The sequence below is a fragment of the Caloenas nicobarica genome, chromosome 4 (genome assembly GCF_036013445.1).
Source record: "Caloenas nicobarica isolate bCalNic1 chromosome 4, bCalNic1.hap1, whole genome shotgun sequence".
In the NCBI taxonomy this organism is placed as follows: Eukaryota; Metazoa; Chordata; class Aves; order Columbiformes; family Columbidae; genus Caloenas; species Caloenas nicobarica.
In genome coordinates, this window is record NC_088248.1 from 65,469,152 (window position 1) to 65,485,292 (window position 16,141).

The following is a 16,141-nucleotide window of genomic DNA, read 5'->3' on the forward strand; positions in this document are numbered from 1 at the left end:
CAGAAAACACACCATGCAAGGCAATATAACAGTTCAATTCATTTTAAAAGAGGTAGGAAACTTAATTCCAAACAACTTACTATTCAAGAGTTTCAGTTTATTTGCATTACAACAACCTTCTGGCTTATCAAATTCCAAGAAGGTATTTTTTGCTACAACATACATTTGTGTTTAATCAACAACAATATCTCATCGGCAACAGCCTCAGTCAAACAGTTATCTTTGCAGGATCAGACACCTACAGAGCTGTTCTGCCAGAGATTTAGTATTTAAGCACGAGTAATAAGAATAGGAAATATGTTAATATAACCTACTTCTGTCTCCAGGTGTGCTAACAAAAGAGGCTTAATAGCGTAGCAAGTTCTCTCATGTAATTTCCATGATTAACATTTTCTTCATATTATTTCAAAGTCCTCCACATAAGGGACAAAACCTGAAGTCAGAACCAATCGCTACAAAGCCCCAGCAGAAAGATGCATGATAATAACAAAGTTATTTGTGTGTCTGCTCAAACAGAAGATTGTGCCCATCATCATCAGGCTGCGCAGAATTCCCACATCTTACATGTCTCACTGAAAGAAGAAACTTCTTCCACTATATTTTAAAAACTGATTGATACAAATCAGTTTATTCAAAACAGTTCTATCCATAAAATGCCTGCAAACAAACGATGGGTTTTTGTAATAGTAGCTCTTTTTTAAACATCAAGGCATTAGTGAAAACCACATATAAACAAACAAAAAAAAAAGGTCTTTGAAGTAAACTTCTGATTCTTATTAGTGTCAAAAACAAGCACGCAAATTGGCTCAAAAGATAAAATCCATGTAATATTTGCATTATCCTCCTTCCCCTGTTTCTAATGGATGCTTTTCAATGTATTTGTTTAAAACTGGAATAATATTCATACTGGAATTTACATAGGGTACATATGCTATTTCAATAACATAAGCCTCAAACTTCTTTTCACTCATTGTAAACAACAACAAAAAAATTCCTACAAAAAATGTACATGCCTTATTCCCTACAAAATAAAATTATAATGAGTATTTCAAGTGTATTGTATGAACCCACAAACCACTCCTGAAACTGCTGTAATTTTTTAGACAATAAATTCTGAAGCCATGGTAAATAAATAGCCAGACCACAGCACCATGTATTCTCTATGCCACAACACAGAAGAAAATAAATATAAGAAGTTATACTAGGTCACATTTTAGACCAACTAATTAACTCATATTTTTTCATTTTTTCTTCTCCTTCACCTTTTGATTACCTCTTAGATGTATTTTCCTGTATGTGCTGTACACTCCATTACACCATATTCAAAAACATACGGAACATACGAAACAGTATCTGAGCTCTCATAAGTATTGGCCATCTATACTTCAATGGATTCCACAATGAACTAAAAATCTTAGGAACTAGAAACAAAATCATTAAGAGAAATAAAGTATATTCTTACAGTAACGTAGTCTCGCTCGCATTATAGCTTATCATTCTGTCTTTACATAATTCTTTAGAAAAGAAAGACGATATCCAATTCATACACATGAAACTGATTTGGTATGAAAACTACAGAAATGTACTATTATTTAATCCATTAATATCTCACACTGGTTAATGCCCCTTTATTATTTAAATTTTAAAAAATCATTTCACTTTCTACCTACAGAAAAAAAAAAAAAATCAGAAAAAAAAGAGGTTACTTATTTGCAGTTACTTCTGTAGCTGGTAACTAGATTAAGCACCCTGTTAACTCTAATATAGTTATTTTATCTCTAGAAATACTTTAACACGATGTTTCCTGTAAGTTTATTTGTTATTAAAAATGAAGACAGAACATTCATACATTCACACAGTTTAAGGTCAGACTGATCAGAATCACAGGTCACTGGAGCAGTAGTCTGGGATTTGGGAAACCAGTATCCAGTTCTTTGCTTTGGTATGAACCAGTGTCCCTCATGTAAAAAGGAATTCCTAAGCCATCTCCAAGCATTAACTCCTGTGTTACTTGGTGAGTATCATATGCATTTTGCAATACGTGCACTTGACTTCGAGATTTCAAGGGATGCAGAATCTACCAAATCAAGGGTTAACTGAACTGCACCACAAATAACGTACACTTTTCTCAGTGCTATATCTTATTTTTGCCTTTTCACTTCTCTTCTTGTGATCATGTCCCCTAACAAAATAAGATGAGCAAATTTCTCATCACAAAGTAGATTTTTCAGACTTCAGATCGTTTTTGTACCTCCCTTCTGTAAAAACCAAAACAAAACAACCTCCTATCACCACCACCACATTTCTGAAAAAGGTTGACATCAGCACTGGACACAACATTTTGTCATTTTAGTGCTATACTCTTTTCCTTTAATTGATATTTCCCTCCATGTTTCACTAACGTCTTTTAAAAACTTACATTTCTTTATTTGGGTATTGACTCCATGTGCCATATGGACTAGGAGCCAAAGAGACCAAATTATGCCCTGCCATATCCACAACCGGAATCGATAAATGCCCTGCTTACACATGCAAAGGTAATATCATGCCCAAGAATCTTTGCATACATGTCATAATTTTTCTACATTGTTGAGTGACCCATGCCTCAATTTAAGCCTACATAAAGGAACCCTTTCCCTTGAATATCACAGCAGAAATCACATTATACATCACACTGCCCACCTGAATCGGTCCTAAATAAATAATATATAACAAAGACAACTGAAGAAAGGAGAATTTTAAATTAATCAAAAATTTGTAGCTGTCACTTGAAAACGGGTATAAAACAAGGTTGTGAAAGAACATCCCAAGAACATGCACATCTGTTTAATATTACAAGCCAACGGTCAACATCCTAAGTGAAGTTTTAATTTAATATTTTTTCTTTCTTGATGTTTTACCTTTAGCCAATGCCTTGTGAGAGTATCAGCTTTCTATAAGAAACTGTTAAATATAAAGAAATGTTATTGTAGCATGTTTATAAAATCATAGTTCGAGAACCTTTTATTTTTCTAAAGCCTGACCACAACTTAATTATCTGCAGGACATTCCAAGCTCACAATTGCAAGCAAGCTCCAGTTCCCAAGCAATTTTAAGCAATATCTACTGTACAGGACATACGGTATTGCAAATACCACAACATGGTAGTGTTTCCAAAAGTCTGCATTAGAGCCTTTAGACATGGTTTTTATTTTCAATAAATATTTGCTTCCCTACTAATCAGTAAATGGTTTTCATCACCATTACGTTTGTCTTTCACATGTCAGTTTGCTATCACCATTTATTTTTAGCGAAAATGACTAGTTGTAAAAAAGACAGATATAATGTATAACATGCCTTATGTTATACATAAAGTATCATGAGACTACAGAGTATTTTCCTCTGCAGTTCATACAACGTTTTGCTTCTTTTCCAGGAAAGAACAAGAGTAAAAGCAAGGAAAAAAAACCAAACCTTCTAATGTTTGAAAATGAGGCGATTAGCTTGGCCAAAAGCTCTCAAAGGGAAGCTGGAATTTCTTCAAGAAAGAGAAATCTCAAAAAGCCTGGGAACGCATTTTTTTTCTGCTTTGCAAGAACATCCATACCGCCTGAAAATGGGCAAGGGAAAAAAAAAAAAAAAAAATCACATAATGCAATTACATCTGTATTTTACACAGGTCAATTTGAAAACCAGCAGATGGTACAACACTGCTAGAACCATTCAGAATTCCAAAAGTATGCTTTTCCTCCTCAAAATACCGATGCTCTGTAGAACACCTTGGTTTCAACACATTGCTTACAAACTCCCTGGTCTTCCTGCCCCTTTTATCAACTGTCCCCTCCTCTGTGGGATGTCTGAGGACAGAGCCCCCCAGAGCCAGGAGTCCCCCCACAGCCCCCTGCTCCTTTCTCACCAACCTGCCAGGCCTTGGGTGTGCGTTTTGTCCCAGAAACCCCCAGAGTCCTGCAGCAGGATTATTTCTGGTCTTCTAAAGAAAAATATCACTACATCTCACCTGTACTGAACATGTGAGGACTTAGCTTCTTCTTCATTAAAAACAAACAAAACCAAAATCCATGAACAACCACATTAGAATTGTAATTAGAATATCAGGATATTACTCCATATTCTAGTACACTTACTGGAACTTCATTTTTTAATGAGTCACCAAGACTCCTTCTCAACCGCAACCATAACATTTAACAGCTGCTGGATGTGCCCACAGAACCCCTGCTGACACTCACTCCAAACCCATTTCACACTTGCTGTTCAGCTGAGATGGGGAGAGGTGGGAAACGCCAGTCAGTTGCATCTTGTACTACAGAAATAAAATGCTCATTTTAGAATCCTGATATTCCATTCCATCCACATTCAAAACCATTTAAAAGCCAAACAGAAAAGGAAATACCCAGTGGGAAACATCAAGCAATGTATTAATAGTGGAAAAGCAACATTGAAAGGAAGCTGGATTATATTTAACTGTATCTGGCTTTTGTCTTGTTTGTTTGTTTTTCCTCACACTGCACAATACCTATGGAAATAGATTTAAATTTGAGCAGATGCAGTACATCTGCTTTTCTACTGCTCCCATCCTCCCCTCTAAGAGGGAAGGCAGAATCAGAATGAAAGGGTAAAAAGGGACAACAAATACCTCGAGGCTGGTACCTGATCACTATAAAATGTCATTTTTTGGCAGACAGAAAGCTTTAACACACCACCCTGAAGTCAGGAAACTTACATTTTCAATGCAGTTTCCATCATTTAAAATTCAATGCAATTATATCACACTGTAATATTTTCAACATTAAAGAACATTTTTCCCAAAATTGCTGGAAATTATTCATACCTCCAATTTTCACCCTGTAATTGCTTTCACTGCTGAAGCTATCATACCAGATTTTAATATTTGTCAGTCTGAAAAATATTTTCAAGCATAGTGGTCTGAAGTTTCAAAGACAGAGCATATAATTACATAATCTTTCACTGAAAATTTATATCCTTTTGTCTATGGTAGAATACACAAAAATGTAACACACTCATTACCAAAAATCACAAGGAATCAGCTCAGCATTACAGCAATAACTAGTTTGACGACCAAAACCAGCCTAAACTAGCAAAACACAAGCGTCACTACTATTCGTTGGAAAAAATAATTTGTTACTGATTTTTGTGAGAAGTTGCAAAATCTTTCTTTTGAAATAGCTGTTCCCTGAGATTACGAGAGTTTAGACTTTTTATTTGCTTATCACACGTGAAGCATAGTTAGCATCCTAAATCACAGTACCTCCCCATTTTGTTAATATTTCAATACACTTCAGAGTTCAAAGCAATTAGCATCCTGATGACTCAGATATTCTGTTCGCTAATTGTCACAGAGAAGAAAACTCCTTAGTACAAGTCTAGATTCAACAGACTCTAACAAAAGCAGTACTTTTCAAATGTCCAAGATACAAGGAACACCCCTCTCTACCTAACTTAACAAGCATTTCTGCAGACTGAAAATGAGAACAGCAGGATGCCATGAAGAGTCATGGGTAAGTTCTTCTGTGGGCTACTATCCACAAAATTCATCCCATTTTTGAAAATAGGATGAAGGGAATCAGAATCTTAAAGTTACTAACTTCCAGAGCAATTAGCTTTATTTTAGCCTCACTGCTAATACCTGGAAAAATAAATCCCAACAGTTAAATTTCTAATGAATCCCACCAATATTCTTTTGGGCCTGCTCATTTATAAGTTCATTTCTATCCTAAACAAGATATTATAGCTAAAAAATAAAAATAGAGAGCCCAAAGCTTCTAGTTATGACCGTGTATAAAAATACTCAAGATAATGAGCTGTTCTTGCTCCAAAATCTTTGATAAAGAACTCTGAGAAACAGTAAAAAACATAACTGCATCAGTTAAATTCACTAACCTGTAAGTATTAAGTTTCATTCTTGCTCTTCTTTCTGCCATTTCCCTTCCCTTCATTCCAATCTAGATGTATTCGATCATAAACTCCACATCATTTCCTGGTATTCATTCTTTTCTTTTGTAGCCGTATTTCCACCTCATGTTAGACTGTTTGTTCTCCAGCCTACATCATCCTATTTTCTTTCAGCTAAGCCTGATTGCTTTCTGTTGCCTTTCTCTTCCATTGTGTCTCTCCAGCCTTTCAGATGCCCCAGGACCCACCACCCTGCCCCTGGCCTGCCCTTCTCCTTCAGATGTCTTGCTAATGTTACCCATGTTTGAGAAAAGAAGGAGGCTACGTATGATAAATCTCAGCCTACTTCCGCAGGCACTACAAACTTCCATAAATTTCACCCTTATTTGTGGCAAGATGACAAATCAAGAACTCAGAGGAGGTATCAGTTAAATGGACAACCGCAGTCAGGAAACGATTTGTAGTGACCAGCCACATGATATCACAATTCCTCCAACAACAATAAGTCAGGAAAGAACCTCCCACAACCAACACAGGAGGAGGTGAGGTGAGGTGAAGGCGAAGACAGTGTCCTCAGCTGCAGCCTGAGATACTTTTGGACTCCTCGGCACCACATGAGGTCCAGTTAGTCAAAACAAAACTAACATGCAACTAAGGAAAGTTGCCTCCCATGTCAACTTTCGATCCCACTATTTAGTTATATCAAAAAATAATTCCTGTGAACTTCAGAATGTACTCAAAACCAAACAAACAAAGCAGGGGGGACAGTGACAGACATCTGCACACCCATTTCCCAAAATAGAAGGGTTCATAATTCTTTCCCAAGGCCAACCTACACCCTCACTACCATTATGGATCTGAGTTTTGCTAAAACCAGAAGTATCACATGGGGAACATTAGTGATTTGGCATTTAATCCTATTGCATCAAACAAGGTCAGCATTTCATTCCAAAAGTATTTAAAAAAAAAAATTAAAAAACCCTTCCCTCTGCTATTTCCTTAACCAGCTTTTTATGCGTTTCTCCTCTACCAATTAAAACTATCAGCTTCTTCCCCTTCCATCTCTCAGGCTAAATTTCTTCTCTAACAAGGATGAATGGAATGAGAGGTAAAACCAATAAATGCTCATAATAAAAAACTAACATTAACCATAATTTGCAAAAGGGAAGAGTTAAATCTGAAATATTAGAAAGTAACTCCCCATTTGAAAAAGTATAATTCAGAATCATACTTTCCTGCCTAAAAAAAGGGAGAGGAAAACCCATGTGTGTGTAAATGAGTATAAAATGCAGCATGATCAGTGAACTCTGAGGAAAAAAGTGACTGTTCATAAGTCTGCAAGGGAGAAGTCAGAATTAATTCTAACGACATCAGCTACAGGTCCAATTTATTAGAATTTACCTCTCATTAAAAGTTAAGAAGTGAATTGAAATATCACTTGCTGTCCAAAATTCGGCACAGTCATTAATTTCTAATAAAGCCCATAATTGGCTATACCATAAGCAGTATATATTTCCTTTGCATCCAAATACTCTCTCACGGGAGCCACTCTTATGGAATAATTAGAGTCAACATGATCACGTAAACTAACCTTAGTAAATCAGGCTAGAAGATTTTTTGAGTATAAAACCAAAACAATTAAAGCACACCATTTTAAGCATATCTGGCCCTTTTCCTCATAGCACTGGTCAGTATCAGCCATTCGGCCTCAGAGAAGCAGTTCACTACATGACCATGCAGCCTGTGATGCGCTGTCCCTGCTCTGCCGTGGACTTTAATGGGACCGCTCTCAGGTATGGAAGTTTTCAGGACTAAGACCCATTCAGTTCTACTCTAGATTTGGCAAATACATGTCCCACCCTATAAAAAGTTAATATAGCAAGCTGGTTATTTCATTATTTTTGATATTTCTCAGTCTTTTAAAAGGCTTAGATGTAATTTGATACATACTGCAGACACCAACCTGAACTTGACTCAGAACTAGCAGCATAATAATTGTCATATTCCAATAAAACGTTTAATACTTGGCATTTTTATTTTCATATACTTTTTACTTTTAGGACAGAGATGGTGTTACTCCCTGCATCAGCAGATTGGCACCTGCCTACCACGGAAGCTATTATATATCCAAAAGCATGCAGGAAAAGCCTGTGGACCTCCCAGTCTGCAAGCCAAATATTTTTTCTTACGATACTAAAGTGGTATTAAGCACAAGGAACCTTTGTTTGGAATCTACATCTATTTATCCCCTAACCCAGTGAGGGTGCAGATTTGTCTTTCACTATTAGTGGCATGTACTGGCTACTGATTATGTACTGTAACCAGATCCATGACACAATTTCAGTGGCTGAATTTTATTCTTGGTATCTCTTCAAACAACCCTGAACAGTCTGAATGGGATCCCAAAGTCTGTATGTTTAAGAACACTCACTTTTAATTGTGCTATGTCAACACTTAGGCTATTCAAGGTGGTCCTATATGGTCAATTTGGGCAACCAGCTGCTCGTTTGGGCATTCCCATGCTTTTTTAGGCTTTATTAATGCAGTGACAGTGGCAAAGATTAAGCCATTGTAAGCACCATATAGAAACACCCCACCCCTTTTTTCTCCTATGAGAACACTCCAAATACCAATGTGTGCAAAGATACACAGGAAGATCCCATGTTTGGGACCAAGGACAAAACATCAGCTTCCCAACTCTTCTAATAGCAATGCTATTTCGAATTACTCCGTGGGCTGCATCCAAACAATGAGACATGTTAGACTTACACAGGTATCCATGAAAAGGCTGTTTCACTCGGAGTATGAAAAATTAACAAACAAACAAAAGAAAACCAAAAAAACCCCAAACCAAACCAAAACCAATCAACCAAACAAAACCCACCACAAACCAAACAAGCCACCACTAATCTATGTGTAGCCAGAGCAGCACACTATGAAAGTCAGGTGGCCTTGTAACTAACAGGTTATGTCAAAATTTATATTCAATGTCATTTGCTCTAGCTTTCACAAGAACTAGCTTTGGAGGCAACTTTTATGTGGGGATTTTTTCCTCCTCATTATATATTTGTACAGAGCAGCCAAACATATTCTTCATGTGAATACTGACCTATCGCACCAATTTTTTTGAAGAATCAGCTAATCATCCTACCAAATCCATACACAGAAGTTATATGAATGACAGATGTTGTAGCCTCATGAATCTGGCAACCTTATGCGTTCAACAGCTTCAAACAGACATTTGATAATTCTGAAATTTTGCATTTAAAGACTTAGAAACATTTAACCTTTCAAATTTTCCATTCTCAAGGATATGTTTTCAGATATGTCTGGTATAGCTTTTGAAGAATTCATGCTCCAGCATTTATTTTCAGCTTTCTGCAAAAACCTTAAAGAAGATAATCCCCCTAGCAAAACACAAAATTTCATCCATGGCTGCAATCAAGCCCACCACGAAATTCTGCTTGACCATTAATTTATCTTTATTTCTGTTAATAGACTGTATCAGCCCCGATTCCATTTCTCCAACATATATCGAACAGTCAAAGATAAAAAGTTCTCATTCTGTCCATATTTTCAAATAACTAAGAAAAAAGCTTATCTGACAGATGATATTCCCAAGAGCTCGTATTTGCCATGAACCAAAGTAACACAAAAGGCTTGAATGGTGAGATTTCCTAAGACTGTCCTGAGACAGAAGTGCCAAACACCTTCCAAAATTGACAATCTTTTAAAACATCCCAAACTGCAGGCTTAAGACCATGCTAAAGCTGTGAATAAGTGTCACATAAAGTTGGCCTGTGCGATATTTGAACTGCTTACGTTTGTTTCTTAGCACTTCATTCAAGCCCATTCTTTAAATTTAAATGCTTTTGCTGTAATCCTTAAAATTCTCCAATCACGTAGCACATTAACTCAGCTTAATTTCAAATCTGATACCATACCAAGGAACTACATAAGTCTGTAAAAGTATGATAAAATGCAAACTTTTAATATCCCAGCATATTAAATTTTAAATAGCCCATCACTGTAAAAGAGGACAAAAAAAAACCCAACACTGCTTTTGTTTTAGTTCACCAAAAAGCACTAACATACACATAATGAATTCTTAGTCTCTTATAAACTGCAAGCAATGGGAAAATCTGTCACTGTTATTGTAGCTTTCTTGTAAGGAATCCCTCAACAATTATTTCTTACCTGTTCCTAGTCAATATGTAACTGGTGAACAGGTGAACAGGTGGAGAGACAAGAAATATTCACCATTCACATAGCGTTAGTTATCTTTCATTACATATCAGGCAATCCAATGGTTGTACAATGCAGCTGACGGACCAAAAAAACCATACAAACAAACAAAAACCAAACCAAATCAAACAAAAAAATCCCCCCAAACAAAAACAAACAACGAACAAAACAAACAAACAAAAAACCCCCATAACCAAACCAAATAAACAATGGATCAATGCTGGGGCAAAGAAAATCCTTTCAAAAGTTCATCGCCATAACAGTTGCCTTTGATTTAGAAGGGCATCCATAGGCAAACGGATCAGTTTTGTCACAGTTTAACAATATCCCCAAGAACAGCAGCCTCTGCAACTAACATTACACTGGTTTTAGACAACCTCAGAACATCCTTGTGTTACCCACTTAGTCTCAAACATAAAAACCTTCATCAGCTCCCCACAGACAGCATACCTGAGCATAAACCAGTCAGTTTTCAAAAAATACAAATTAACACAGCATGCTGAAGTATTTTTTGTGACTAACATAAAATACCAAGAGCATACAAAAAGTATCCTCCCATCACTACACTAGTTTCCCTACACAATATTGGTACAAGTCAAAGCTCTAATATTGCACATTCTCTGTGCCTACTTCAGTTGACCTAAAAAATCCTGTTATGTTTGAAAATGTAAAACAGGACTTTATAACTACATCTCCCAGGTGCAGTGACACCTTACGATAAATACAGAAGCCCACTGTGCAAGACACATAGCTTTCTTAGGAAAGAAAAATGAAATTCAACAGAAAACAAGGAGCTATTACAATTTTGCCAGCCTCTCCAGATATTAAGTACCTTCAGCCTTCCCTGTTAAACACCACTTAGAGTCTGTCTATGAAACAGACCAAAAAAAAAGTACATGTTCCGACAGTCCTCAGATCCTACAGCAAAACTCATGGTCCTTTAGGGGAAAAAGGAGAATGAAATTAACTATGTACCACAGTTACAACAGTTAACACAGTTCAGCCAAGTGCTCAAACACATTAATAATGCGACACAGAACGTCCCTGGGATGGGTTAGAAAGGAGAACCCTGTCCCTACAGCTGTGCAGCCACGCCAGGCTGGGCTGAGGACCCTCCCTGCCCCGCACTCCAGCTGTGCTGCTGCACATCTGGACCAGGGCTGGCTGCTGCTCCTGCAGACAAAGTGGAGTCAGCACAGCTCTACCTGCCAGAAGTGAAGCAAACTCACCCAGAATATAACACTGAAAGGAGCAGGTCTGTGTGCAGAGTCTACATAAATACTTCAGCATATTCACATTTGCACGACAACTGGAGATCTTCAACTAAGGACTCTGGGCTTGTCTAGTTTGGAGAAAACGAGGCTGAGGGGCGACCTCATTGCCCTCTACAGATTCCTGAGGAGGGGATGTGGAGAGAGAGGTGCTGAATGGAAATGGTTCAAAGCTGCACCACCAGAGGTTCAGACCGGACATCAGAAAGCATTTCTTTACTAAGAGGCTGGTCAGACACTGGAACAGGCTTCCTGGAGAGGTGGCTGATGCCTCAAGCCTGTCAGTGTTTCAGAGGCATTTGGATAATGCCCTTCACAACACTTCTTTAACATTTGCTCAGACCTGAAATGCTCAGACAGTTGGACCAGATGGTCGTTGAAGGTCCCTCCCTTCCAACTGAAAATATTCTATCCTGGAACTAAATAAGGCATAAGGAAAGTGGTGACTAAGTGTAGGTTATTCAGGGTCTTCACTCTTATCCTATATGGATTCTGACCAGTGTCTTTCATAAAAATTTTTAAAGATGACACTAGTTAACCATTTAATATGTTCCTCAGATTAAACAATAAACAAAACTCCTGTCCATTAACATGGAAGAATTCACCTGCTTTTTGGGAGCTTTTTAAAAAAGACATATGTTAATTTACTAATGCATCCATCAAAGATTATATTTGCAAGGTAAGTTGCAAAGTCTTGGCAGAAGCAGCTACATTTTTAATTGTGAGACTACAACAAAGTATTTAAAAGAGGGTTTGACACATACATAACCAAACCATATTTGGCTGAAACAAGCAATTAAAGTAGTGATTTATTTTACTATAAAGCTTATTCTTCTAGCTGCAGTTGCCGTGGTTTATCCACACATTAAAATGGTGGACTCTGGTCTGGCAGGTTGTTGCCTCACTGTCACAAACCTAACTGAGTTACAGCAGCAGAGCAAGGCCAATCCACCTCATTCCTACATCATGTTGATAGAAATCATGCTTCAGCAACACATTTTTAGCTTTGGCTTCTCCTCCAAAGTCATTGTTTATGCAAGTACCATTAATTAAACACACTCTCCCCTTCAGACCATTCAGCTCATCCACTGTGGCACTAGCTGTTCACTTAACTTGAAGCTCTTGTAATCAAACAAGATACTTTTATCCACATATTTGTCCTTTCTGTTGCCTGGACGGTGCCTTGAGGAAACTCAGCAAGGACAAGGAGCTCAGAGAGAAGAATGGGGCCAGCAGGAAATAACAGCTGTGAACAGGGGGACAAAAAGGACTAAGGTAGGAGGAAAAGGACACAGCTATAACACACCATCGCTGCACGGGACCATGGCTGGGCAATGACAATAACATGAAGGTGAGGCTAGGCCTGAGTATGAATAGAACTTACAAAAGAAAACCAAAACTGGGAGGCAGCAAAAGCAAGGGAGCATTGATAATACAAAGGGAAGAGAGAGAAAAGACTAGGAAGGAAGAAGAAGTGAGTGTGAGCCTAGTCCTAGGCTATAAATTATTTGGAAAACAGATACTGGAACTGAAAAGGAAGAATCAAAGTGCAGAGACAGTACTGGAGGCAATGGGGCAGAAGGTAAAAAGCTTCTGAGGGAATTATCAGAAGTCTGTGGCTGTAAGAGTATCTACAATGGAACATTAAATCCTCAGATTTCTTCTTGCTTCCTCTGCTACTGCAAAAAACTGTGAAACGCTTTGGCAGAGCATCCAAACACCACCTTGTTGTACTGTTTTGACTGAAAACAAGTTAGGTTTCTAACTGCATGAAGGAAAATTTTCTCTTTTGTAGCTAGCATAGTCTCTGTTTGAATTTATTTGGAGAACAAGATCATATTCCAGGACAGAGTTGATGTTTTTAACTGCCGTAGTCTGAGAGACAAGGACATTCTGAGCCCTCTGCCCACAGGTGTGAGGCAGCTGGGAAGGGCAGCATAGATGGGGCAGAGCTTGACTGACAACCAGACAGATCAATAAGAGCATTCCATGCCATTAGCATCATGCTTCATATTTAAGTAGACTCAGGATCTTCCAGCTAGGTTCTTTCGGAGCCAGCACAGAGACCTGTTCAGGTGAGTTCTGTTCGGAAGTTTCTTTAGTTCGGCCTTTTGCCATCCTGCCATTTTACAGAGGCCTCTGGGCCTTTCTGACTTTTTCTCTCTTCTGTCTCCAGGATTGGCTGTTCAGGACCAGGTGCTGCTCCCAGGGACTGGCTGCTCATTGCAGATGGAGTTCGTGAGGAATTGCGTTGAGTATCTTTTATATTCCATTTCCATGTTATATGAGTAGTATGTGTGTTATTTTCTTATATTATTAAACTGTGTTTATCTCAATCCGTGAGTTTCTCCCTTCCCTTTTGATTCTCTCTCCTATTCCGGTGTGGCAGATGGGGGGAGTGAGCAAGCAGCTGTCGTGGTTATATTGCTAGTTCGCGTTAAACCATGACACTCATGCTAAACCCTTGCAGGGTAACAACCTGCCCTCAGCATCAGCCCAAGTGCTGGAGTTCTGAATGGCAGATTTAAAAGTTGCAGCCATGTTTATGACTCGGATAAATGCCAACATGATGCCCTGTGATAAAATTTAAATCCTTTTTAGAATTCTAGGAATTTAGCACACAAATAGCGTTTTAAAGGCTGCCCTGTTCTGAGGTAAGACTGAAGAAGCCTGTTCTCTCTAACACTGCAAAAGTGGAACACCTTTAGTTAAAATCAGGAGGTGCAGTAGAGGAAAAAAAGATAGATCTCATGGACAAAGATCTTGAAGGTCGTTTTATGGACTAGTCTGATCACTGCAGGTAGATCCTCACCATAGAACTCATAGCTAACAAGTCACTTAAATCAACTTTTTGTAATGGTTAGTAATTATATATTCATTTAACAGGTATCCAACTTGACACTCTTTGCTTCAGCGTCAAAGCAATCACTGAGCTACTGAACATCAAATATCCAGTGTTAGAAACCACGTTAGTTTTTAAGTACTTTCTCTCCGAATTGGAAAAAGTACAATGAGCACTGAATGTGACACTAGTATCTGTGCTTGAAAACTAAGTTATTCATAAGTCAGAAGAAGAAAGAATGAGGTTACTTGTGCATTCTTTGTTTAGTCCTAAACTTGCATGCGCGTTCTGTAAGACTGTCTTCTCAAAGAGCATACTAAGAAGGTTTTTAGTTTTTCAAAATATCGTCCAGTGCCTTATTAAACATGTGTTACTCAAACCCTGCTTCGGTATCAGACTTTTTTTCCCTGCCTTTTACTCAGTTTGGAGGAAGATAATCTGCAACAATTTTTTTTTACAGCACAACTGTGGACTGAGGACTATTATTAATGCTGGCCTGCCTTCAGCTCTGTAATTCCTTAACTCCTCTGTGCTTGCCTTTTCAATTGTTCTGATCGCTTTTTTACATGTAATTTGTATAGAGCTAAAACTTTACAGCCATACTGTGCGACGAAAAAAAAACCCACTAAAGGCAGCATATACGGTGCAACACTAGAAACGCTTGTGCTCATGTTTGTCACGGAAGCGATCTCTGACGTGGCAACTGGCGTGAGGCAACGCCCGTGTGAACACACGCAAGACCGCGGCACAGACTGAAGGAAACTCGGGTTTGCACGACCAGAAGCCTCGGCCCTGGCGGGAAGGGCCGCCGCCAGCAGAGCCCCCGGGACGGGACGGGACGGCCCGGCGGGGGGAACGCGGGCGACAGGCGGGCTCGGAGCTTTCCCCAGCCGCCACATCAGCCGCCGGGTCCCGGCTCTCACGCTGCGCTCCCACCCTCCCAGCCCACACCCGTGTGGGAAAGAGCTGCCCCGGGCTTGTCTGCGGGCGACGCCGGGGCCCGCTCGCTCGCCCCCGGCCCCCGGGGAGCGCTGGACGCGGCGGCCGGCTCCGAGGCGGGGGTGAGGGGGCGGGCTGCCCGCGGCGGCGCCCGGGCGGAGCCGCTGTCGGGGCGCCGTCAAGCGCAGAACGCCGGCGGGCCCGGCTGCCGCTCGTCCTCCCGCCCGGGGCCCGGCTGCCGCACTCACCACCTCCCGGGCCCGGCTGGTGAAGTCGCTCTTGGAGCGGGCGGCGCTCCGCTTGAGCAGCTCATCCCTGGCGCTGTCCCCCGCCGCCACCCCCAGCGCTTTGTTGCGGGTCTTCACCGTCTTCACGCTGGCCTTGAACAGCAGGGTGATGTCCACCGCCATGGCGGCCGGCCCGCCCCCGGTGCCGCCGCGCACCCTTCCCCGCGCAACGCGGCCCCGCGCGGCGCGTTCCGCCCTGCGCCCGCACGTTCTGCGCGGCGCCGGCTTAACTCAGCAGCTCCTCGTCAGCCTCCGCGGAGCCCGCGGCGGGGAGCGCGGCGCCGAGCCCGGGCAGCCGGTGCTGGAGTTCGGGAGAAGCGTCTTGGCTCCTGCCGCCGCCGCTCAGCTCGTGTCAGCGAGCGGGAGCGCCGGGACAGGGCCGTGCGCGGGTCCCTGCGCCCGCCTGCGGAATAAAAATTATGTTCCGACAAAACTTCGACGTCTGGAGCACCCCGACATGACGCCTGGCAGGTGTCGCCAGGTGGTGCTGTTATACGCAGTCACCCAAGTTTTTAGGTTGGCAACTTAGTAATGGAAAGGCAGGATAATTAGGTTTGATTAATACGTGTCAGCAGATCCGCACCGGGATCTGGGATTAGCGCTGGGGTGAGATCTCCCCCAGGAAATGGTCACACGTGTATGTCCCC

The 16,141-nt window shown here is 40.4% G+C and overlaps 1 protein-coding gene across 1 annotated transcript in view; it reads right to left on the reverse strand.

Annotated features, from left to right (window-relative positions):
• Nucleotides 1-15,631, reverse strand: part of STX18 (syntaxin 18) — a 68,979-nt gene extending 53,348 nt beyond the window's left edge. Inside the window, exon 1 of the mRNA XM_065633356.1 lies at nt 15,456-15,631. Within this exon, the coding sequence (XP_065489428.1) occupies nt 15,456-15,617 (162 nt within the window). The 5' untranslated portion in view covers nt 15,618-15,631. The remainder of the gene's footprint in view (nt 1-15,455) is intronic.
• Nucleotides 15,632-16,141: the final 510 nt, after the last annotated feature.